We start from the raw sequence: 25815 nt of genomic DNA, 5'->3' as shown, positions 1-25815 counted from the left end.
GAGGACGCAGCAAGTTGCATTTTTTTTGTGTCCAAAATCATGCCAAAAAAGGACGCATGCGTCACAAAATGATGCGTTTTGCATGCGTTCTTGTTTGCGTTGTGCGTTGCGTCGACGACGCAACACCGCACAACACAAATGTGAACGTAGCCTAACAGGTATATATGGTATGTCATGCAGTACCCTGATTTTCTGTTCAGAGACTGAAGGGCGTATGTCTCTGCACAAACCTTATAACTACAGATCCATCTGGTCTGTTCTACTTTTTCTTATTTATGTATTATTGTAAAATGTCTAAAGCCTTTTAATCATCTTTGAATTTCTAATTTGCTATCTTTGCTAAAGATCAATTTGGTTCACTTTTTTCCACTATATGTACAAGGAGTGTGGTCTAAGAATGCACATGTCTCTCTAATCTACTAGTTAATGCTCCTAATAGTGCCCTGGCAGAGCAGGAGGACAAGCCTTCACTTACAAAGATCTGTTCTGGTAGTAAAGCACTTGTTGGATTTAGTTTCTGTCGTTCATGTATTATCTGATGAATGTTTATAATAAAGAAATCCTCTAGACATGTTTTGCCCCCATAAATTCTTGCCACCATTTTTCTCTTCAGAGTACAGCCATATAGCTTAGAAAAGCAAACGATAAAGTTACTAATTAGTGCTGTCCACAAAGTTTATGCCCAACTCCCTAGTGGACATGGAATCGGTGGTAACCCAGATTATCTTTGGTTCCTTAGTGTGGTGGATGTTTTTTTCCCTCTTTCATGGTCCTCCTGGTGTGGAAGTGGAATCCTCTGCTCACCGTGAATTGTTGCAAGTGCGTTTTGGGCAGAGACATTCAGAGTTGTCTGTCGATGATACAAAGGAGACATCATCCGTGTCAAGTACCGATCTTTTCACACTATAAGACGCATAGGACCATAGGTTTTAGAGAAGGAAAATAAGAAAAAAAAATTTGATGTAAAAAAATTTGGTCAATTCTGTACTGATATTTCCTGCTATATATATGTCCCCAATCCAGGTATACAGAGCTCCCTTATCACCATCCTGGTATGATCCCCTCATCACCATCCTGGTATGCATGGCCTCCATCCCTATCCTGGTATGCATGGCCCCCTCATCCCTATCCTGGTATGCAAGGCCCCCTCATCCCTATCCTGGTATGCATGGCCCCCTCATCCCTATCCTGGTATGCATGGCCCTCTCATCCCTATCCTGGTATGCATGGCCCTCTCATCCCTATCCTGGTATGCATGGCCCCCTCATCTCTATCCTGGTAAGCATGGCCCCCTCCTCTCTATCTTGGTATGCATGGCCCCCTTATCCCTATCCTGGTATGCATGGCCCCCAATAAACACAAACTATTCTACGTACCTTCTCTGGTATGCATGGCCCCCATATCCCTATCCTGGTATGCATGGCCCCCTCATCCCTATTCTGGTATGCATGGCCCCCACATCCCTATCCTGGTATGCAAGGCCCCCTCATCCCTATCCTGGTATGCATGGCCCCCTCATCCCTATCCTGGTATGCATGGCCCCCTCATCTCTATCCTGGTAAGCATGGTCCCCTTATCCCTATCCTGGTATGCATGGCCCCCCAAAACATAAACCATTCTACGTACCTTCCCTGCGCTCCCTCACAGCGTCCTGTTCTGATGCCAGCAGCTGGTTTATGCTTAAAAGCAGCGCATGACTGGAATGTCATGCTTCTTAAAAGCAGAGGACAGCTTCCGAAATACTCGCTGCTCTGCACACCTGGCGACTATAGGAGTGGAGAGCAGTGAGTATTCATTTCAATTTAATAGCAGGCACAGTAGCAGCCGCCAGCTTCCTGCTGCTGGGCGATCACGTGTGCCTGCTAATAAAGGGAATGAATATTCACTGCTCTCCACTCCCATGGGTGTGGGGGCAGTGAATATTCATTCCCTTTAATAGCGGGCATACTTGATCGCCAAGCCACTGCAGGAATCGTGCCCGCTATTAAATAGAAATTAATATTCACTGCTCCCACGCCCACCTATCTGTGCCAGCTTCAGTGCATAGAGGTGGGAGGGACTATGGGCATGTGGAGCAATGAATATTCATTTCTCTTTAGCAGCGGCACAGGTGTTAGCAGCAGCAGCCGGATCCTGCCTCTGTGACCTGCTGCTGCTCCCCCACCTCCCCATCCACAGCAGGTACATCCAGATTATAAGATACACCCCCATTTTCCTCCAAATTTTGGGAGGAAAAAAGTGCATCTTACAGTCCGAAAAATATGGTAACCATTGACAAGTTGGGTTACTGCAAATTCAGCTCCACTCTTGAGTGTTTAATACTCTTAGGCGACACATACTGGTAAAATACAATAAGTATCAATTCAGCTCCTGTGTTTGATAAGTATTTCAGGAAACTTCCAGGATAGACGTTCTGTGCTTTGGGTGCAGCGCACAAGAGTATGCACTCGTCTGGCTTCCAGGTCTAATAGCTCTCAATGATCCAAATATTTGTATTTGTATGTGCCACTTCTCATGCACATCACCATGGAATCAATGGTGCTCCAAAAATAAATAATGAAAGTATCATCTTTTAGAAACATTTTTACTTAGAAAATTGTTGACGTGTTCCGTACTTATATTCACTTATTTGTATTGGATGTAGTTAGTGAATCTAAAAAGTCTGGATCCTGGTACATCAGCACGGGATGTGCTGGCATACAGCAATAATGTGAGATCTTGTATCTGGTCGGTCAGATGTTAACGTTGATAAAGTATTAAGTGGATTAAGCATGGTGGAGCGTCTGTCCTCGAGGAAAACATGTGTAGCATTTTAAAATCTGTTTTCCAACATAAAAAAGGAGCATTCAGGTGATGGATATAGAAAGGGGTCTTCATGGTGCAGCGTGCTGTGTGTTCTCTTGTAGATATGTACCCATTCAGTTATATGTTATTATTATATATAGCAGTTTTGCAAACACCACATTATATTGAGACATCTCGCACTTAAGGAGAAATTGTCTATTGATCGGTCGTTTTATATGTCCTTAGCTTTGTCTTTTATTTTCTTTAGTCCCCGGAGAACTTGACCCCAAGAGTCTCGTGCCCATTCTCAATGAAGCGGAGGGCTACCATCAGATTGGGCCTGTGGAGTATTGCAAAGACTACTTTGTTCTCTCTGTAACCATCGCTTTTGCTACTCAGTTAGAGCAGGTAATAACATTGCCAAAGCTCTATGAACAGAAACACACTCATTGTAATTGCTTCGCATGTGGTCTCCAGAAACCAATTTGTGAGGTACTGGAATTATTTCCTGATGAAGTGAATTGTTCCCCGGACATCCGAACAATAATAAATACATGGTACAGTGAATCCTATGTTTTATCCAGTACGTATATCATTAGTAGTGACCATGTATATGTTTTAATGGAACTTGAAATCTGTTTTGATAAAGTGTTTTGTTTTTTTTGTGTAAAGGTTTGCTATATTTATTCACTTGATGATACATTTCAATGATATCTCATGTCTGTTTTCTTTCAGTTAATCTCTAGTACTTTAAGACTTCCAGAACCAAAGCCAGAATTTTACTTTTACTACTCTTTATTGGGAAATGATGTGACTAATGAGCCATTTACTGATCTGATCAATCCAGACTTCGAGCCGGAGAGAGCATCTGTGAAGATACGCAGCAGTACTGAGGTGCTGTGCATGTATCTGTCGGTGCAGCCAAAACTGCAGGTAATGGGCTCCTCACTTGTTATAGTGCTGATCAAAAGGACTAGAGTTCTGGCCACACTAATCTGCTGATCTAGTAACAATGACCCTTTACAGAAAAATAAAAAGAATTGCTGCAGATTGTATAACATTTTTATGAATGTCTTATGCCAGACAATATTTTGGCACCACTCAAGACAAACTAAATAAGCTGTATGCCAGTCACTTACGTAAAACATAATAAGAGAAGTTCCACTTAACCCCATTGATGGACCCATTGCGTTAATGTAATAACCAAAAGCTGGAGCAAGACGGTTATATCGACTCCGCAGCCAGAGTTTACATTAAATTCTCCATTGAACCGATCTCTGAGATTTGATGAGTCTGGTGTACTTACTGTGTTAGAATGGATGTAAACTAAGTTATGAAAGTTCAACTCTATCTCCAGTCAGTGCCATAACTAGAGTTCCATGGGGCACTTCCCCCTGCAGGTTGGTCAGATATATTGGCCCTTGTAGCATTTTAAATCCTACAAGATCAATAGTGTTGACCCCCATTATGTAGTAATGTTCCCCCTCCTGAGTTCCTTCCTGCTATACATGTCTTCAATTCTGTTAAAACCACAGATACACCAAAATTGTTCCAAGAAAATATATGTAAAACAAGGACACGGGGACGCGGCACGCCGGGACTCCAGAGCACAGACACCGCATGCGCGGTCCAGGGAGTTGTAAGTTATTTAGTGTTATCGCACATATCCTCTTTACCAATCTCCATGGACCGCGATCCTGGTAGCGCGCATGCGCTGTCTGTGCTCTGGTGTCCCGGCGCGCCGCGTCCCCGTGTCCTTGGCAACGTCGGGTACTCGGCCCTCGTACGTCCGGTCACGTGGTGCGGACGCTGGGACTTCCGGATCTTCCTGACCGCGCACGCGCCAAGTATGCCCGGGCCGCGGTGATAGGGGGATGTTAGGTATAAATAGATCTTTGATTTAACAATAGCCACCCCCTGATGAAGTAAAATTTCCGAAACACGCGTTGGGGTGCGCTAATACAGGACGTGGCGACTTATTCAGGTAGTTATTAAGTAATCTTCCCTCCCTCAGTTTGCACTTAGCACTTTTTGGTCATTTAAAGACTTGTTCTATATTGAGGCAGCGCCACTTTACACTTTGCACTTTGGATTCTATTGACTGCTGTATTTGGATTGTTTTTGGCTCTTGCTACTATATGAATTTTGTAGCTTTATATTCACATCAGTTTCAGATATGAATTGCTGCTTTGCACATTGCACTTTTTTTTTTTTTCTGCCGTTTTTGCACAATTTACACCTGAGGGACGTATTCATATATGAATTTGGTCGACCAGTAATATCTTAATTGTGAAACAACGATATATGTTGTTCTTTGTCCTGTTATGCGCACAGATATTTGTTGTTTTATTTTTTGCCATCTTAATTAAAGGCATTTTTATAATCTATTCCTGTGTGGTGCCTCCCTGGCAATCTGTAGATTGGTTGTTGTGCATGTCTCCAATCCTGGTATATATACCCCTCATGCTGAGTTCCTTCCTGGCATCCATGTCCCCCATCTTTCAATATATGCCCCCTATGCTGGGCCCTTTCCTGGTTTACATGTGCCACATCCTGGTATATGTGCCCCCCATCCTTGGTTCTTTCCTGCTATGTATGTCCCCTATTTTGGGCCCCTTCCTGGTATATATGCACCCCCATCCTGCACCTCTTCCTGGTATATATGTCCCCCATCCTGGTATATATGCCCTCCATCCTCAACCCCTTCTTAGTATATACAGTGGCTTGTGAAAGTATTTACGCCCCCTCTCACCCTTTTATTTCTCCCCCATTTATTTTGTTACACTAAAACGTGTTTAAATATTTTTGTAATCCGATTTTGCGTGTGTTGCATCAACACTAAATAGTCTTAAGTTGGTGGAGTGAGAAAAATATAGGCATAAATTAAATTAATGGGATCAAATAACTAAAATTTGTCTTGTGCATATGTAGTCACCCCTTTTGCTATGAAGCCCCTAAAAAGTTTCGTATGCAAGCATTTACCTTCATAAGTCACATGCTTAGTGAAAGGAAGTCCATCTGTGTCACATGGTCTGTCAGTACATACACACAGTTTCTGAAAAGCCAAAGAGTCTGCAACACCATTAATAGGCACCACTAACCAAATAACATTATGAAGTGTGTGTGTGTATGTATGTGTATGTATGTATGTATGTATATATATATATATATATATATATATATATATCTACATATATATATATATATATCTACATATATATATATCTCTCTCTGATGATCTGCCAAAGCACCATCAAATCCATTATCATCAAATGGAGAGAACGTGGTAGCACAACAAACCTTCCAAGAGAGGAGCGCCCACCAAAACTCTCAGGCCAGGCAAGTAGGGCATTAACCAGAGAGGCAGCACAGAGACCAAAGGTAACCCTGAAGGAGGTGCAGAGTTCCAGAGCAGAGACTGAAGTGTCTGTCCATATGAACACAATAAGCCGTACACTCCATAGAGGTGGCCTTTATTGAAGAGTGGTCAGAAAAAAGCTTTTACTTACACACAAGAATTGCAAAGCTCATTTTGAGTTTGTCAAAAGACATGTAGATAGGAGACTCTATAAATATATGGAGATAGGTGCTGTGGTCAGATGAGACCAAAATTGAACTTTTTGGCCACCAAGGTAAATACTATCTCTGGTGTCAAACAAACACAGCTCATCACCCCAAAGACACCATCCCCACGGGGAAACATGGTGGCAGAATCATGCTAGGAGGATGTTTTTTGGCAGTAGGGACAGGAAAATGGTCAAAAGGAAATTGGATAGTGCAAAATACAGGGATATTCTGGAGCAAAACTGTATGCTTGTGATTTGAGACTGGAATGGAAGTTTACCTTCCAACAAGACAATAACCCAAAGCGTACTGCTAAAAGCAACACTTCAGTGGTTTAAGGGGAAACGTGTAAATGTTTTGTATTGGCCTAGTCACAGCCCAGACCTTAATCCAATTGAGAATCTATGGTCAAACATGAAGATTGTTGTTCATCAGAGGAAACCATCCAGCTTGACGTAGCTGGAGCAGTTTTGCCTTGAGGAATGGGCAAAAATCCCAGTTGCAAGATGTGGAAATCTCATGAAGATTTATCCAAAGCAACTTGCAGCTGTAAATGCCGCAAAAGGAGGCTCTTCATAGTACTGACTTTAGTGGGGTGAATAGTTATGCACACTGAAGTTTTCAGTTATTTTGTCCTATTTGTTGTTTGCTTCACAATAAAAAGAAAACAAAATGTTCACAGCCGTAGGCATGTTCTTTACATGAACTGATGCAAACCCTAAAAAAAACTGTGAAATTCCAGGTTGTGAGGTAACAAATCTCCAAAAATGCTAAGGGGTTTCAATACTTTTGCAAGCCACTGTATGTCTCCCATCTAGGTATATATGCCCCCATCCTGTGCCCCTTCCTGGTATATATGTCTCCCATCAAGGTTTATATGTCCCCCCATCCTGAGCCTCTTCCTGGTATGAATGTCATCCCATCCTAGGCCCCTTCCTGGAATATATGTACTTCCATTCTCGGCCGCTTCCCGATATATATGCCCCTCCATCCTGGGCCACTTCCTGGTATTAATGTCATCCCATCCTTGGCCCCTTCCTGGAATATATGTACTTCCATTCTGGGCCGCTTCCCAATATCTATGCCCCTCCATCCTGGGCCATTTCCTGGTGTCTCTGTTCTCTAACGCATAAAAAAACCAAAACATTCTACTCGCCTTCCCCAGCTCCTACGACGCGTGGCGTCCTCTTCTATATCTGGTGCAGAGGCTGACATTGCCTGCCTGCAAAATCTCAGCAGTACAATGGAAAACGGTTCAAGAGCCACTGAGGAGCTGTGGCTGAAGATGAGTGTAATGCTCGCGGTCACAGAGGGTGCAACCACCACCATCTCATGCGGGAAGGGGACCTGCAAGCACTAGCAGTTATTTCAGCTGGATGTGGGTCCTCTGACACATATTCAACTGAAATACATTGCGGTGCAGAGAGCTACCCTGGTCCCTACACTGCATTATATGCCCCCAAAGAAGCTGGTCAAAACGCGTGTTGGGGGAGGGTGACAGGACTCTGAAACACCATACTTCATCCACTGACCATACAGTAAGGTATGCAAAAGCCTCTCATCATATTTATTGGCAGCAATGCACATGGGGTAGGTAAGAGACACTGGAGAATACATTGCACTATGCACTTTAGTGACCACTCTAAACACTGTTTACAATCTGCAGCCAGCACTTTATCTTCTTTTGCCACTAAGTCACTTCTGCGATTGCAACTTTATTATGACTATGCAAATTATCATGTTGATACCTTAAAAGGATATTCCCATCTCCAAGATCCTATCCCAAAATGTAGTAGGTGTAATAATAATATTAGCAAATACCTCCAATTAGAAATGTATAGTTTTTCTGATTTGCTATGTCTCTTTCCTCATGTACATGCCTTTCACGACCTTGGGTATCCATGGTTATGACGACTTACATAGTGACAGTTAGCTCGTTGCTAGTGGTCGTAACCATAGATACCTAAGGTCCTGCAATGTCTGCACATTAGGAAAGAGACATAGCCAATAAGAAAAACTATACTATATTTCTAGTTGGGGGTATTTGGTAATATTATTATTATTACCCCGAATACATATTGGGATCGGATCTTGAAGATGGGAATACCCTCATTAGTAAACTGACTGAATTTGTTAGAATATTGGGCCTATAACTTTTAACCTAAAGAGGCAATAGTCTACGAGGTTTTTGAGCCTGTTTGTAGCTGGTGGTGCCAGATATATTAATAATATTTGAGTCCCTCTATATGCTTTGCTGGGAGGCAACGTTTAATATATATTCTATATTGATCTGGCACTCCAACAATGGAGACCGGTTTAATTCCAAGGCATTAATAAAATATAGTTTGTACGTCACCACTTACAGCAATTGTATAAGAATTAGGTTTTTGTAGTACAATTCAGAGTCAATGTCCCTCCAAGTTATAGCACCTTTCTTTGTGGTTTTTTTTTTTGAATGATTGTATATACTAAAATGTACTAAAATTATTATTTTAAATGAACTTCAAATATCACTTATTTACTGAGGCTTATAATATTCCTGCTAATATATGCATCTCAATATACGGCCAATCGGAGCCAGCAGCTGACGGCGGCAGGCAGAGCATGGTCGGGTGGCTGGAGACTGAATACACTTGGACTCAGGAGCTATTTCATTCTATAGCAGGACTCATTAAATACTCTTAATATCCGGATCTGTTCTACTGTAACTTGGATTTTCAAAATAAATACACAAGCCTAGGAGAACTATACAGTGTGTGCTGCTTGTAATGTGAAGTCTACTGGCACATCAGGTTTAAAAGCCGGTCAGACCACTGTGTGTGTCCACCAAACTGTTGCATGAAATCGTGGCATTTCCAGTTGTGTGAATGACTTCAGATGTTGCACATAACCAGCTTTTTCTATAGCAATATTAATTTTTTTAATCTCTTCACAGATCCATCTGTGTTGTGGTGATCAGTCTCTAGGCAGCACCGACATTCCTATAACAGGATTGCTGAAGAAGGCAAGTGCAGAAATGGAGCATAATCCAGTGGTCGTCGAAGGTGCATTTGTCCTTGCTCCTCCTAACAGAGCCAAACAGACTATACCCTCGCTGCCGGCAGATCGCTCCCCTACAATTGGAGTGTCTGTTTCTCTGTACAAGGAGGCTAATCTACAGGTAAGACGCCTGCCTTTTCACATTTACTAACACATCATTAATCTTGGATTGACAAACGTAACTATTTCATCTTTTTACAGGCTTCACTTCACCTGAAAGAACGCAGTGCAAATGTTGTAGCTGAGCGAGAGCCATCTACACCACCTAAATATCCTAACGAAAATGCAAATGGTGTACTACCTAAACCACATATGTACGACGGTTCTCCCCCAACCAAAGATGATGCCACGGAGAGTGATGTGGAAAGCATAAAATCTGCGCAAGCAGAGGCCGCAAGCTCCCATCCACAGTCTGACTATGCTGCTGATGGAGCATCTGAACGGCACGTTGCAGGTAATGAGGGCTCTGATCTACATACTTACACCCGAAGATTCACTACTGTGCTTCTGAGGGCGAAAAATCCACTTTGGTCTTCCTACACTGTGTAAAACATTGAAAATATAGGAATATTCCTACTTTCTAAACTCACCCGCTATATTAGAGGATGGTCTTGTTCAAGTTATTAATAAAAATAAAACATCATATTTGTCTAAGCTGCTAAAGTGATCAACTGATTGTCATTGTCATGGCTCCTGGTCTGTTGACTTTTTTTTCCCTCTGTAAGCTGGCATCTGACATATTAAATGCCCATCCATGTAATATTTGCACAACGTGAGTCCCCCTGACCATCTCTGTTCTTGCTTAAGGGGCAGGATATTCAACGGGGAAGCCATTTTGACATGTATATGATCTAACAGGGCTTGTAGAAAGACGTCTCCAAGACAAATCTTTAGATTTTTAGTGAATATAATCTCCTTTTTCTTAATTGACCATTAACTAATGGGGTGTCCCATCTAAATTAATATGTACTGAAGCTTGCTGGAAATTGATAATTTGCTTATGTACTGTCCACAAAGGTCCTACTAGCGGCTACATCCCAGCATCTCCACTGGCTTTGATCTAGAGACCCTTCTTTCCCCTCTGTGTGTTTATCATGGCTGATGTGGAAGAGGGAGTGCCTGACAGCCAGCAACTGAGATGGACACTGGCTTAGGAATTGAAATTAATTTGACATCCAACCCCTTGAGGACAAGTCACTGGCACAGAAAGAACGGGGATGAATTTCTCTTCTGTGTCAGTAAAGCCAGACATGGAGATGAGCAGAGCTGCTATTTAGACATGTGTACATTTAATCAATTACAATGTAATTCTCGTCAAATTTTTCAAAAATTGAATTCTCCACAATATAATTTAACGGCAGCCAGCTACGGCCACTGTCATTGTACTGAACCGCGGAAGGGCAAACAAACTGTTAGAAAATAAATACCTCATCTGTCACCTGTCCACTCCCGAAGTCCCCCGTCCAGTCCTGCGTTTCTTCTCACCTTTCCCTGATGCACACCCTATTCGGCCTCTTCACTCCAGCCTGTGGCTTGTGAATGGACTAGGCCCCTGACATCACTGCGCAGCATGTTGTCACCGCACAGACCGTGACGATACCACACGCGTACTCCGAGTGACGTCAGAGGCCTAGTTGAGTTGGAGCCACAGCCTGAACATAGGAAGGCACAGATCAATCAATACCAGATAACATTGCTGCAAATTGAATATCCCTTGAAAATCTGCTCAATTCCGAAACATTTAAATTTGGGCAGATTTGATCATCTGTAGTTAATAATAATATAATAATAATAATATAACTTGCTATTATTTAAGTCAACTTGAGCACACCTATTAACATGCTCTTCTAATGACAGTATTTTCTGCTGTCTCCCACAGCTGCCCCGTCACCACCGCCTGCTCCACAAAGATCAGTGGAGGCGGTGAGGAGTCTCTCGGAGTCTGTCTCTGGGCTGAAGATCGCGGTGCCCCCTGCCGCACACCACTTCTGCCTCTCCATCGACTTGAGAAGCATTAGTAATCTAGATGCTGGATTTCCTATAAACTGTATACTAAGGTTTGGCATTTATTTTTGCTCTTACTTTCCCGGGGTAATGTTGGGTTACCAAGCACTTAATTTAGTGTAATCCCCCTGTGTATTGGATATCCTTCACACTGGTAAATTGCTTTTACTTGCCCCTCTTGTACATAGTTTGAGAACAAACTTTACATTCACTTGGCAACGTCATGGGATTTTCGACATTGCACCTGACTGCCGAGCCGATGCAGCCTCATGGCAGACATGTGGGAACAGAAGAACTCTGGGGAGAACTTTTGGTTAAATGACCATTTATCTCTGTCAGTCTTTGCAGTCAGTTTGTCCATCACTGGTTCCCAGTTTGTGTAGTGTGGAATAAACTGTCCGAGCAATCCGAGGTTTAGCGGCACTTCTTGTCTTTCTCTGCTTCAGGTACTCTTACTCATTCTTTGGCAGTGCTGCCCCCATTATGACTAACCCTCCAGTGGAAGTACGAAGAAATATGGAAGTGTTGCTCCCACAGTCTTACTGCACCTTCGATTTTGCAGCTTTGCCCCATAAACTTCAAGAGACATTTATAAGGTATGGAGCTGTCCCGCTTGTCAGCGCTGAACCATGCTGGTTACTAATAAAGTGCGGTGTGATAACACTTGTTTTCTTTATATACTCTGCTGCTTTAGTATCGGTGAGAAATTGTTCATCGTGTTTAGTGAGCAGAATGGAAAAGACGGTTATCCTACCCTAGCCAGATAGGAAAGAAAAAAAAAAAAAAAGCATAAAAAGGGAATCTGTCTATATGATTTACCCCTCCCTACCTTCCCAATTACATATATAGACACAAAGATCAATGACACCTTTTATAGCTTCTATGTGTTGCTGCATCTCTGGCTTTATTTTATTTAGAAATGTGGTGTTAAGTGCTCTGGGTGTGACAGAGCACTTCCTAGGCCTCTTCAGGCTCTTTTCCTGCCCAGCACCAGTCTCTGATCACTCTGTGTGGCGTCAGGCGCTGGGCAAGGAAATCAAGTTAAAGAGACTGGCTTTGGGTGGAGAAACAAACTCGTGAGGCAGGAATTTCTGAAATACTCACACCCAAACCGCTTAACTGATTTACATATGCATTTAAATGCTGGTTTCTTATGAATGAAGTAAGTGCTAAAGATTTAGAATTAGATAATAAAGAAGAGAAAAAGGTGTTGATGGATTTGGCTTTAAAAGACCTGCAACTCCATACATGTAATTTGGGGAGGTTGATCTTGTTAACATCCGCTTCCCTTTAACCCTTTCACCTTCCTGACCTGGCCAAGTATTACAATTCTGACCAGAGTCACTTTATGTGGTAATAACTCTGGAATGTTTCAAGGGATCCCACTGCTTTCTCGTGACACATTTTGTACTTCCTGATAGTGGTCAAACTTTTGTATGTTTGTTTGTGAAAATATTGGAATATGTCACACAAAATAGTTAATAAATATCATTAACCACGTGTCTACTTTACATCACCATCGTTTTTTTTGTTAGGTAGTTAGAAGGGTTAAAAGATGATCAGCTATTTCTCATTTTTCCAACAAAGTTTACAAAACCAATTTTCTTAGGGACCACATCACATTTGAAGTGACTTTGGAGAGCATAAATGACAGAAAATACCCCAAACTGACACCATTTTAAAAACTGCACCCCTCAAAGTGCTTAAAACCACATTTAAAAAGTTTATTAACCCTTTAGGTGCTTCCCAAGATTTTAAAGCAAACGTGTAAGGAAAAAAATTTCCCACAAAAAATATTGTTTTAGCCCCAATTTTTTCCATCTTCACAAGATCAACAGGAGAAAATAAGCCCCAAAATTTATTGTGCAATTTTTCCTGAGTAAGCCGATACCCCCACATGTGGTGGAAAACAACTGTAGAAAGGGGCACCGTTTGTCTTTTTTAACACAAAATTGGCTAGCCCCTGATGTACCTAAGCAGTGGAAACCTTTCACAAGTGACCCCGTTTTGGAAATTGCATGCCTCAAGAAATGTATCTAGATGTGTGATGAGCACCTTGAACCCACAGGTGCTTCACATAATTTTACAATGTTGAACTGTGAAAATAAAAAATAAGAAAAAGATTTTTCCCACAAAAATGTCTTTAGCCCCAATTTTTTTTTCATTTTCACAAGGGTAACAGGAGAAAATGAGCCTCAAAATTTGTTGTGCAATTTCTCCTGAGTACATGATACCTCATAAATGTGGAGAAAAACTACTGTTTGGGCACACAGCAGGGCTCCAAATGGAACGAGAAATGTTTTGGAGCACAGACTTTGATGTAATTGTTGGTGGGCGCCATGACGCATTTGCAGAGTCATTGAAGTGCCAAAATGGTAGACCCCCCCACAACCCTATACTGGAATTGATCTAGTGTTTTTCTGGTATGTGAATTTTACAATGTGGTGGTATATGTGAGTTGTGTAGAGTGCATCAGGTTGGCATACATGAGTTGTGAGGAGCATATCAAATTTGCAATAAATTAGAGTAAGATAAGTAATAATGGTGTAAGATAAGTAATAATGGTGTGCACTCAGCCTGGTAAGAGGCAAGAGCGAGGTGCTGGTGTAATGGACTGTAAAAAGTCCCCAAACATGAGATATATAGATACACCTCACACTCTCTTGGTAATTGTATGCAAAAAATTATAAGGTTTTATTCACATAACAGCAGTATGGGAGCAAAATTACTGTATTTTCCGGCGTATAAGACGACTTTGTAACCCCTGAAAATCTTCCCAAAAGTCGGGGGTCGTCTTATACGCCGTGTACGGCATGTGCGGAGCTCTGAGGTCGCCAGATATGGTGCAGGGAGCGGTCCCGGATGGTTCCCAGGGTCTGGAGGAGAGGAGACTCCTTCAGGCCCTGGGATCCATATTGGTGTAAAAAAAAAAAAAAAATAAATAAAAATTAAAAATACGAATATACTTACCTTCCGACCGCCCCCGGAGTTCTCCCGGCTCTCCGCTATGCATGCGGCGGCTTCCTTTCCCAGGGATGCATTGCGCGCCGCTAAGGACCTTTATTAGGGGTTTGATGACTGCCTCCTGAAATTGAAGGAAGGTCGCGGTCTGGCTTGCACATCGTGATAGAGTGTAAGCGTTATACATTGCCATCTGTACAATGTGCATGGCCAGCTTCTTGCACCACACCTTAGCTTTCCGCATAGCACTGTAGGGTTGGAGGACTTGATTGCGGAGATCAACTTCCCCCATGTTCTTATTGTATCTCAGGGCAGAGTTTGGTGTGTGGACCAATGTGGAGGTTCCTCGTACAGCGGTGAGGGTGCTGCCATCACCATGTATGGTGGTCAAGGAAAAGATATCTCTTGTACTTGACCATCAGCAGGTTGTCATTACATTGGGCTCTGCTCTCACCCTTTCTGAGCAGCTGCCTAATTAGCATCTTAGGGAGGCCTCTCTGATTTTTGCACACTACCGCAGGCTGCTGTTGCTCTGGCAGAGAGTAACTTGAAGAGTGGGATGCTGGTATAAAAGTTATCTGGAACATAAACCAGCTCACCCGTGATTCAGCAACCAAACCTCGGGAGCACGGACCCGCTGTGTCCAGGCGTGCAAGATCCAAAAAAAGAAAGAAATGTCCAGCTTCACCGAGTCCGTAAAAAAGCGATTTCTTTATTAACAAACTTTAAAATGGAGGATGCAGACTTCAGCACAACCATATGGGTAAGAATCTCAACGCGTTTCTGGAGACTAGGCTCCCTTAATCATGATCATGATCAAGGGAGCCTAGTCTCCAGAAACGCGTTGAGATTCTTACCCATATGGTTGTGCTGAAGTCTGCATCCTCCATTTTAAAGTTTGTTAATAAAGAAATCGCTTTTTTACGGACTCGGTGAAGCTGGACATTTCTTTCTTTTTTTGGATAAAAGTTATCTGCATAAAAAGTGATAACCTTGATCCAGCAGTGAGTGCACCAAATCCCACACAATTTTCCCGCTCACTCCTTGGATAGAGCGGATTCAGGCGGTTGAATCCGGGTGTCCTTCCCTTCATAAACTCTAAATCTGTGTGCGTGTATACAATAAGGTACTCTCGCACAGCTTGTAGAGTTTAATTCCGTACCTGGCCCTCTTAGGGTATGTTTCCACGTGGCGTATTTGCTGTGGATTGGATGCTGTGTACAGCCGCAGCGTCTAGATGTTACAGCATAGTGAATGGGATTTTATGAAATCCCATCTCCACTATGCGGTCAAAGACGCAGGTGGCAGACCTGCGTTTACGCACATGCGGCGCGTCTTTATAAACCACAGCATGTCTATTTATCTTACGCATAGTCTCCGCAAGATAAATAGTACCGTTCTATGTATAGGAGGCGGTGATTTCGCATGTGTTCAATGGAGCGGGGATCTGCTGCTTTTTCAAAGCGCTGCCGGTATGCCACATGGAAACATACCCTTACTGGGCCAGTTACAGTGATCGCTCAGCACATGTCCCCAAGCTATGCTCACATGATTGCTTTTGGGAGCTCGGCTTAAGTGATAGCCGAACTCTGGCTGCCACAATTGATGGTGTTGGCAGCATTTAGAGTCCTCGCTTTAGAGCTCTCCCTTCTGATCAGCTCCTCCATCATTACGGGACCGGGGGTCCGTTGGTTGCTATGACAGCAGGAGGTCAAATAATGACCACCTGATCTGTCAGCTAGAGTGGCCTCTTAGACCCTGCTAGGAGTATGGTCAAAGAGGCTTCTGTCAGTGTAATGCTGACAGGAATAATGCATTGCAGTGCTGGTGGATTACAATGCATTACATCAGTGATTGAAGTAATAAAAATAGTTCCCATAGAGGGACTAAAAATAGAAAAAAAGTTAAAAATAATGAAAAAATATTTGAAAGTCACAAAATAAACAAAAAAATTATACCAATAAATCTATTTATGTAAAGACAAGCAAACTCCCCCCACACAAGTTTAGTATTGCCGCATCCAGAACTACCTGATCTATAAAAATGTAACACAAGTTAACCCCTTCAGTGAACACCGTAAAAATTAAATAGAAAATGTGGTGAAAAATAATGCTGTTTAGTATACTGCAAAAAAAAAAAAAAGACAAAGATGATTGTAAATAAAATGGTATCTCTGAAAACCTCACTTTGTGGCAGAAAAAACAAGCTGTAATGGTGTAAAAATAAAAAATAAAGCTCTCAGAATAAAGTGATGCAAAAATAATTTTTTTTTCTATGAAATTGTTTAGTGTAAAAGCGTCAAAACATAAAAAAATATAAATCTGTTATTGCTGTAATTGTATTGACCTGAAGAATAAAGTAATCTAATCACTTATACGGCACGAGAAACAAATAAATCGAACTAAAGACCCCGTCACACATAGAGACGCTGCAGCGATACCGACAACGATCCGGATCGCTGCAGCGTCGCTGTTTGGTCGCTGGAGAGCTGTCACACAGACAGCTCTCCAGCGACCAACGATCCCGAGGTCCCCGGTAACCAGGGTAAACATCGGGTAACTAAGCGCAGGGCCGCGCTTAGTAACCCGATGTTTACCCTGGTTACCATCGTTAAAGTAAAAAAAAAACAAACGCTACATACTTACCTATCGCTGTCTGTCCTCGGTGCTCTGCTTCTCTTGTCTGGCTGTGAGCAAAGCGGCCGGAAAGCAGAGCGGTGACGTCACCGCTCTGCTTTCCGGCTGACCGGCGCTCACAGCCAGACCAGAGAAGCAGAGCACCGAGGACAGACAGCGATAGGTAAGTATGTAGTGTTTGTTTTTTATTACTTTTAGGATGGTAACCAGGGTAAACATCGGGTTACTAAGCGCGGCCCTGCGCTTAGTTACCCGATGTTTACCCTGGTTACCAGCGAAGACATCGCTGAATCGGCGTCACACACGCCGATTCAGCGATGTCAGCGGGACCTCAACGATCAAAAAATGGCCCAGGCCATTCCGACACGACCAGCGATCTCACAGCAGGGGCCTGATCGCTGGTACGTGTCACACATAGCGAGATCGCTAATGAGATCGCTGTTGTGTCACAAAACTTGTGTGACTCAGCAGCGATCTCGCTAGCGATCTCGCTATGTGTGACGGGGCCTTAATTCTTCACCTGCTGTTGATTTGCTCATTCTCTCACAAAGATTGCAGTAAGGCTTGGCTCACATTTATCCTGCGCTCTACACTGAGCGCTTACATTAGGGTTTCTGTATAAATCTCTGAAATGCGTGATTCAGACGGAACCCCCAATGGAAGATTCCTTATAATGAGGCAGGTGTAGACACTGGCCACCTATGATCCAACGGAGTCCAGAGTAACTCTGCTGCCTCATTAGTGAATGTATCCATTGGGGGTTTCATCTGAATCACATCTTACATTGGGGTTTCCATCTAAATCTCTGAAAGTGCTCAGCATAGGTAAATGTGAACTGATCCAAAATGTTCTGTACCTCAAAATGTCACCAATAAAAGCTTTATCTCAACCCACAAAAAACAAGTCCCCAATCGGGTCCGTCACCTGTAAACAGAAATATAGGGGGTGTCCAAGTTACTGGTAGCACAAAGGCTCTGGAAAAGGGGCTCCCACCAAAAAAAAAATCCTCTAACATCTGCGCTCACAAATCCTAATACCTCAAAATGTGCCTAAACCATAATTTACCTGCACATGTTTGACATTATCGCAGTGAGGAGAGTAAAGTTAACTTATGTGTGCGTGGCTCCAGAAGCACGAGCTGAGAACAATGGTTAGGGAACCATAATGGCGTGTTTGCCATTTTCACTCTGCAACTTCCACTGAGTGTTTTGTTTCTGGAAAATGCCCATAGAGTCAATATCGTCACTACTCCTGTAGATGAATTCCCCAAAAGGTGTAAATTCCAATAAGGGGGTCACTGGAGGGGGTCTGTCTGCTATTTACACACATCAGGGACTCTGTATATGGAGCACAAACTATTCTAGAAAAATCTATACCACAAAAGTCAAATAGCACTCCTTCCCTTCCGAGTCCGCGGTGTGGCCAACCGTACTGAACAGCTAATATGGGGTATCACCACTTGCAGGAGAAATTGTGAACAAATTTTGGGGCCTTTTTTTTTTACCCATTTTCCTTTGTGAAAGTGAAAAATCTGGGGCTAAAACGGTATTTAGTAAAACCGTAATTATTATGTTATTATTTCTTCACCACCCAATGGTATAAATGCTGTGACACACCCAAGGTTGTATTCACTGAGGAGTGTAGTTTGTAAAATGGGGTCACTGATGGCGGGTTCACGAGTTCTGGTACTTCTGGGGCTCTGCCAGGGTGACATGGCACCTGCAAAATCTGTACTTACAATATGGTGCTCCTTCTCATCCGAGCCCAGCTGTGCGCCTAAACAGTAGTTTTTCTCCACATATGCAGTGTCTGTGTATTGAGGGGAGATTGTACTGTCCATTTTCTCCTGTTATCCTTGTGAAAATGCAAAATTTGGAGCTAAAGCAACATTTTGCGTAAAACGTTTTTTTCATTTTTTTTCCTTCCACATTGTTTTAATTCCTGTGAAGCAACAAAAGCGTTAAACTTTTTTAAATGTGCTTTTGAGCACCTTGAGGGGGGTGCAGTTTTAGAATGGTGTCATTTCGGGGTATTTTCTGTCACATAGACCCCTTAAAGTCACTTCAAATGTGATTTGGTCCCCAAGAGAAAAAATTTGTTTTGTAAATTTTGCGAGAAAAAATGAGAATTTGCTGATAAGCTTTTAACATGCACAAAGATTCCTTAGTATAGTATACTTGCTTGCTCTCCATTATGTCCATATGTTCCACCAGGTATAGTGTGTTATACAGTTACATGAATGACAAACCCTCTAAAAAATATCAATATAAAATTCCCAAGTATGTCTAATTCTATTCTCAATGTGTTTCCCCTAAATAGGTTCATCAGGAGAACTTACTTTAGTTTCTAATGCAAATAAAAATAGTACAAATTCGCTCAAAAGTAGTTTCCCTAGAAGATGGGAATAGCGTTTAGCTTTAGAGTAGATCAGCCAGAAGGTCCGTTTGGGTCAGGCGGAGCAATATCCATCCAGATCTGCCCATCAGAATGATGCCCTGTGATCGGCAGCCTGTTTACACGGCAAGATAATCATGAAATTAGCGTTTTGTTTTTAGCAATTTTTGTAGGCGATTATCTGGCAGTGAAAATGAAGTTTGTCTGCCCCATTGTTTTTAAATAAGACCTTTGTCTATGGGACTGATTGAGATGGCTGAATGCCGTACTAGACTATCTTTGCCAAAGATTCTCAAGAAGGGGTCTCTGGACTCCCTTCAACATGAACAGTGGTGATCCCAGCAGTGAGACGGCCAGCAATTGTTCATTGTATTTTGTTCTTTTTATAATAAGGTGATTAAATGTTAATTATGGTGCATACCAGGAATGTGTCCGGGCGATCCAGCCCCTGAAGCGGCTTGCATGGCTTTGATTACACAGCCAGTGAGCAGAAGTTGGCGCATGAGGCGTAGAGCCCGGGTCGCTTAGGTTCGGGAAGTGCTCTGGCATGCCCAATAGCACTTCAGCTTCATTTGGATAAGGAAGAAAATATTGTTTTTTGTTGTTGTTTGTGTTTTGCTATTAATTATGCAACAAATTGTATTAGTACATATCCAGACTTCCTTATGTTTCAATGACCTAAGTTTGGGGGTGGATCACACTGACATTCCCTTCAAACTCCTGGGAATCTTGAGGGTATGTGCACACGTCAGGATTTCTTGCAGAAATTTTCCTGACAAAAACCGGACATTTCTGCCAGAAATCCGCATGCGTTTTTACTGCGATTTTTGACGCGTTTTTGGTGTGTTTTTTGTGCGTTTTTTTCCCAAATGCATAGAATTGTGGGAAAAACGCAGAAAATCCGCAAAAATAATGAACATGCTCATTTTTTTACCGCGATGCGTTTTTTTTGCGGAGAAAAACGCATCCGTGTGCACAAAACATGCAGAATGCATTCTAAATGATAGTATGTATAATGTATGCGTTTTTAATGAGTTTTTATAGTGTTTTTAGCGCAAAAAAACGCAAAAAAAACCTGTACGTGTGCACACAGCCTGAATGTACTTGATTAAAGTTACATCATGAATGTCTGAATTTGCCAAAACCTAATGCACTTTTTTTTTCTGTTTTCTGCCACGTACTTCTAACAAATTTAGGTTAAACTAAATGATGTATGAAAAGTTTTAATACCTCTTTTTAATCTGTTATTTTTTCTTCCGCTGACCACTAGAGGGCATTGTAGCTCTGTGTATGTTCTGACTGCTGTCTGTATAGGATATAGCTATTCTCACATGGTCCGTGGCCTCCTCCAGATCTTTACAATCTAACACCATGATCTTTTCTAGGATGCCTCTGCTCGTTGAAGCGTGGCACAAGGATAAATCTGCAAAGGATCTTCTCATCGGGGTAGCGAGAGTTCACTTATCAAATGTGTTAACTACCGAAAAAACGCGGTTCTTAGGACCCAATGGAGACAGTTGCTGGAGACAGACTTTTAATGAGAAGGTTCCTGTTCTGTCCATGCAGGGGTAAGACATGGCCATGATAAAAGAACTGAGACAGTGTCCGAATCCGGGTCTTACCTTTTTTATTCTCATTTCTATAGAATGGGTGTGTGGCGATCAGTGCTGGAATTTCTTTTTCTTTTTTATGTTCTTATCAATAATAGATTTGCCAAGCAAAATGTCCTGGAATTCTGGCAGATTGCATCCCAATGAAGTGTATGTGGCTGCCCTATAATATACGTCAGACACGTTTCTCACCACCTTTTACAGTGTTAAAGTTTTTTAGGGGCAATGACCAGACAAGTTTTAACCACTTCCTGACGATGCCAACTTTTGTACCTCCGTTTTTTTCCTACCCTTTTTGTAACCACCATAATTTACTTGTGTGACATGAGTTGTAGTTTGGTATAACCTATTAATTTTACCATATAATGTGATTTTTATGGACAGTTTGATTACTGCCATACTTATCTTTATGTAATTTTTTGCGGAAGATGTTGGCAATAGTGATTTAAAAGTAATCAGAACTTTGTAAATGAAAAATAAAATTGTATTTCCATTTTCAGGGACTCATAACTTTTTTTTATTATTATAGTTCTATAAAAAATGAGCTTGCTTTTTGCTTATCTTACTGTTTTTGGGGTACAAACTACATTATGATTTTTTTTAGTGCCATTTTTGGGGTACACACTACATTTTGATTTTTTTAATTGCTTTTTTTGGGTTCCAGATGCGTTAAGTCAAAAAGATGTTTAGAACATGGTTTAAATGTTAATATTTTGATCATATTTTTTGGCTAGGGCTAAACAGCAACATGTCATTGGAAACTTTTCAAAATGAGATGTAATGATTTCTCATGGTCTCGCATTGCAATCCGCGACGTACCGCCACTCTGCGGTTGTAAATGTTTCTGGAAGTGTTGGATTTTTGTTGTTGCTGGTTGCAACTGACAACACACTTGCCATAAGAAACCAATTCAAGTTTCAACTTGGGTGTTTTTTTTTTTTAAATAAATATATAGCAAAATCTCCCCTTTAAAATAGTCATACAACATCAAGTCACAAACAAGTTGCACAAATATTTTTGTTGCGCGACATTTCAGAGAATTGCTGTTGCGTGCCATGTGTTGCCGTATAACCCTACCAATGCAGCAATACCCAATTTTGGCAATTATTAATGGCACACTGGAGCTGCTCCTCACTGCTCCCCCTCCATTAAGGGGCGTTATGCCACAGATCAGGAGGCGTTGCCTACTCCATGCTTTTAGTAGTATCAGCCAGCCCCCTAAGGAGACATTATCAGGGGGCTGACTGCTACTAGAAGCAGGGAACAGGCCAAGCCTCCTGATCTGTGGCATAATGTCCCATAAGGGAGAAGGAGCAGTGAGGAGCAGCTCCAGTGTCACACGAAATTACAGATGCTCAGAGGGTTACAAAGGAGGCTTAATAGGAGGACTATAATGTCGGAGACTGGGGCTATCAGTGGGCCCCCAGCTGCAATGGCACTCAACAATCATGTTATGGGGAATGATGGGTGCGGGATCGATGCTTGAAAGCTTCCTGCAGAAAATTGTCAGTAACATTGTGGTATCCTGCCCTTCATGTTGGGATCCCACTATCCAGAAGTTCAGGCCAAATTTTAAAATAATTTTCAAGTATCCCAATATTAAGTACCGTAATTACTATTTGTGCCCCCCAAAAAACTTGCAAGTGTGAGCGAAGCACTAAAGTGGGCAGCATGGTGTCTCAGGGGTTAATAGTGATGCTTTGTAGCACTGGGGTCCTGGGTTCAAATCCCACCAAGGACAACATCTGTAAGAAGTCTGTATGTTCTCCCCGTGTTTGCTTGGGTTTCCTCTGGGTCCTCCTGTTTCCTCCCTTACTCCAATGTAGATTGTAGGGAATGTAGATTGTGAGCCCCAACGGGGACAGTGATGATAATACATGTAAAGAGCTCTGGAATTATGGTAATGGCGCTATATAAGTGAGTAGAATGAATAAATAAATAAACTAATAAACATTCAAGCCAATAGATGGCACTGTCTGAAAAGGAATCAATGCGGATCATTACTGACATTGTAGCCAGTTTTGGTTGAATTCAGGCCCTTCTATAAGACAAGAGCACTCCTAAAATGTCAGCATAGACTAGATAACGCCATGATCTTGTTCTTCAGTATGTATATTCTTGATGCACTAAGCACCATTAGTCAGGGTTCACAATATTTTTTTTTACTCTACCATAAAGTTTCTGCAGTACACCGCACAGACGGCGGCTGCAATGTTCTCTGTATACTAGGCACATAGATGAAGCCTAATGGACCCTTTATGAGTCGGTCTGGTCCCCGGCCGCTGCTGACATCTGTCTTGGGGCTCATTTACACATCAGTTTTTATTACGTACGAGGAAAACTGACCGAGCTTCATCCGATTTTCACCAGAGTTTGGTTTCATTTTCATCACTTTTTATGGGAAGAAAAAAGTTATACTGACATTTTTATTTCTGAACAAAAATAAACATTTTGGGACAATCGTGATATAATGCTTATTGCAGCACAAAATCAAGCAAAGCTAAGTAAGATGGGGGCTAGGCTGCTTTATAGGAAAATGAATTGTCTAACACCATAATACACCGTCGTTTAGAATCAAAAAAACGCATCGCGGTAAAAAACGCAGCATGTTCATTAATTTTGAGGGTTTTTTGCGGATTTCCCACGATATTATTGCATTGGGAACCTTTGGAAAAATCTGCAAAAAAAGCACCAAAAATGCGAGAAAAACGCATGCTGATTTCTTGCAGAAAATGTCCGGTTTTGCCCGGAAATTTCTGCAAGAAATCCTGAATGTTTGCACATAGCCTTAGGAGGTGTTTTGTGCCTCTGTACAGGTCAGATCTTAAGGCTGTGTGCACACGTTGCTGATTTTTTTTCGCTTTTTTTTTTGCAGTTTTTCACGATAAAAACGCCATAAAACCGCAAAAAAACAGCATACAATAAGCATCCCATCATTTAGAATGAATTCCGCATGTTTTGTGCACATGATGCATTTTTTTCCGCGAAAAAAACGCATCGCGGTAAAAAACGCAGCATGTTCATTAATTTTGTTTTTTTTTTTTGTGGCTTTCCCACTATAAAATGCATTGGGAAATGTCCGGAAAAAAACACATCAAAAACGCGGCAAAAACGCACAAAAAAACGCATGCAGATTTCTTGCAGAACATTTCAAGTTTTTCTCAGGAATTTTCTGCAAGAAATCCTGAACGTGTGTACATAGCCTTAGGCTATCTGTGCACATTGAGTATTTGCTTGCAGAAATTTCTGCAAGGTTTCTGCGTCTTTTGGAGCTAAATAAAGATATTTGAAAAAAGGATAATTTTTTTTTTTTTATGTAATTTTTTTTGTTCAACCCCTTCTTTTTTTATGCTTATTTACCCCATGTCAGGCTAAAAATACTAGGCCTCAGCTGCCCTAGAATGGTACTTCATATTTGAAGCACCAATTCTGGTACTTAGCCCAGGCTCTTCCCGATGTCCTGGTGCAGTCACATCGGGGTAATGGGATTAGGGCTTGGTGTCGGCAGCTGTCGCTGACACCAAGCCCTAGGTTTAGTAATAAAGAGGTGTCAAGCAAACGCACACCAAAAATATATAAATGCTGCGATTGTCCTCTCAAACAAGATTCGCCAATGCAAGTCAATGGGGTGTGAGGAAAAAATCGCACGCCACTCGGACCATGTGACTGCCATCTGATTTTTTTTTTTTTTTTTACACACCCTTGTCATGAAATGTGTGACCCCCATCACGTGATCGTTGGTCACCGAGGTGTCAGCATGACAATAAGAGCTCTGAAGCAGACCTCTATGGTTGTCATTGCTGGATTGCTCTGGGGATCAGCGGTCATAGCAAATGAGCGTTTCTGCTACACACAGGCGATCTGATCATCACCTGTGTGTGGCAGAGGCAATCAGACAACTGCAGCTTCTATTGAAGCATGCAAAAAGTAAAAAAAAATTTTTTTTTTAAATATTTCAAAATAAAAAATATAAAAGATGAAATCACCCCGCTTTCGCCCCATTCAAAATTAAACAAAAAAAAAAATATACACATATTTAGTATCGCCGCTTTCAGATTTGCCCGATCTATCAATATAAAAAAGTATTAACCCGATCTCTAAGGCCGGGATCACACGTGAGAAACACGTCCGTGTCTCGCATGTGAAATCCAAGCTCTGGCACCGGCACTTGGGAGCGGAGCGTGCGGCTCCACGTGTTGCTATGCGGCCGCACGCTCCGCTCTGGAGTTCCGGCGCCAGAGCTTGGATTTCACATGCGAGACTCAGACGTGTTTCTCGCATGTGTGATCCCGGCCTAAACCGTATAATGAAAAAAAAATTCAAAACGCCAGAATTACATTTTTTTGGTCACCACTTTAGCAATAAAATGCAATAACGAGCGATCAAAAGATCGTATCGGCACCAAAATGGTATCAATAAAAACATCAGCTCGCTGCACAAAAAATATGATCTCAGCCAGCCCCAGATCACAAAAAATGGAGACGCTACAAGTCTCGGAAAATTACGGTAATCTTTTTTTTTTTTTTTTTTTTTTTTACACCAAAGCTTAGTTTTTGTTTTCTGGAGAATCATAATGGCAGGTCAGTTTTAGCATTTAGTGAACATGGTTAAAAAAAAACAAAAAAAAAACGTGGAATTGCACTTTTTTTTTTTTTTTTGCAATTTCAACACAGTTGGAATTTTTTCCCATTTTCCAGGGCATGATATGTTAAAACCATCGTTCAAAACTACAACTTGTCACGTAAAAAAAAAAAGCCCTCACATGGCCATATTGACTGAAAAATAAAAAAGTTATGGCTCTGGGAAGAAAGGGCGCAAAAAAG

The 25815-nt window shown here is 41.8% G+C and overlaps 1 protein-coding gene across 2 annotated transcripts in view; it reads left to right on the top strand.

Annotated features, from left to right (window-relative positions):
* The window catches only part of CEP120 (centrosomal protein 120), a 189238-nt gene that overhangs the window by 80692 nt on the left and 82731 nt on the right, over nucleotides 1–25815 (top strand). For both annotated transcript variants that reach the window (XM_069753631.1, XM_069753624.1), the window contains 7 exons: nucleotides 3053–3192; nucleotides 3520–3717; nucleotides 9284–9508; nucleotides 9589–9841; nucleotides 11267–11444; nucleotides 11838–11987; nucleotides 20768–20950. In XM_069753631.1, coding sequence (XP_069609732.1) covers nucleotides 3053–3192; nucleotides 3520–3717; nucleotides 9284–9508; nucleotides 9589–9841; nucleotides 11267–11444; nucleotides 11838–11987; nucleotides 20768–20950 — 1327 coding nt within the window. The remainder of the gene's footprint in view (nucleotides 1–3052; nucleotides 3193–3519; nucleotides 3718–9283; nucleotides 9509–9588; nucleotides 9842–11266; nucleotides 11445–11837; nucleotides 11988–20767; nucleotides 20951–25815) is intronic.

This window comes from Ranitomeya imitator, chromosome 1 (assembly GCF_032444005.1).
Source record: "Ranitomeya imitator isolate aRanImi1 chromosome 1, aRanImi1.pri, whole genome shotgun sequence".
NCBI classification, from domain to species: domain Eukaryota; kingdom Metazoa; phylum Chordata; class Amphibia; order Anura; family Dendrobatidae; genus Ranitomeya; species Ranitomeya imitator.
This window is presented reverse-complemented; position numbering and strand designations above follow the sequence as displayed.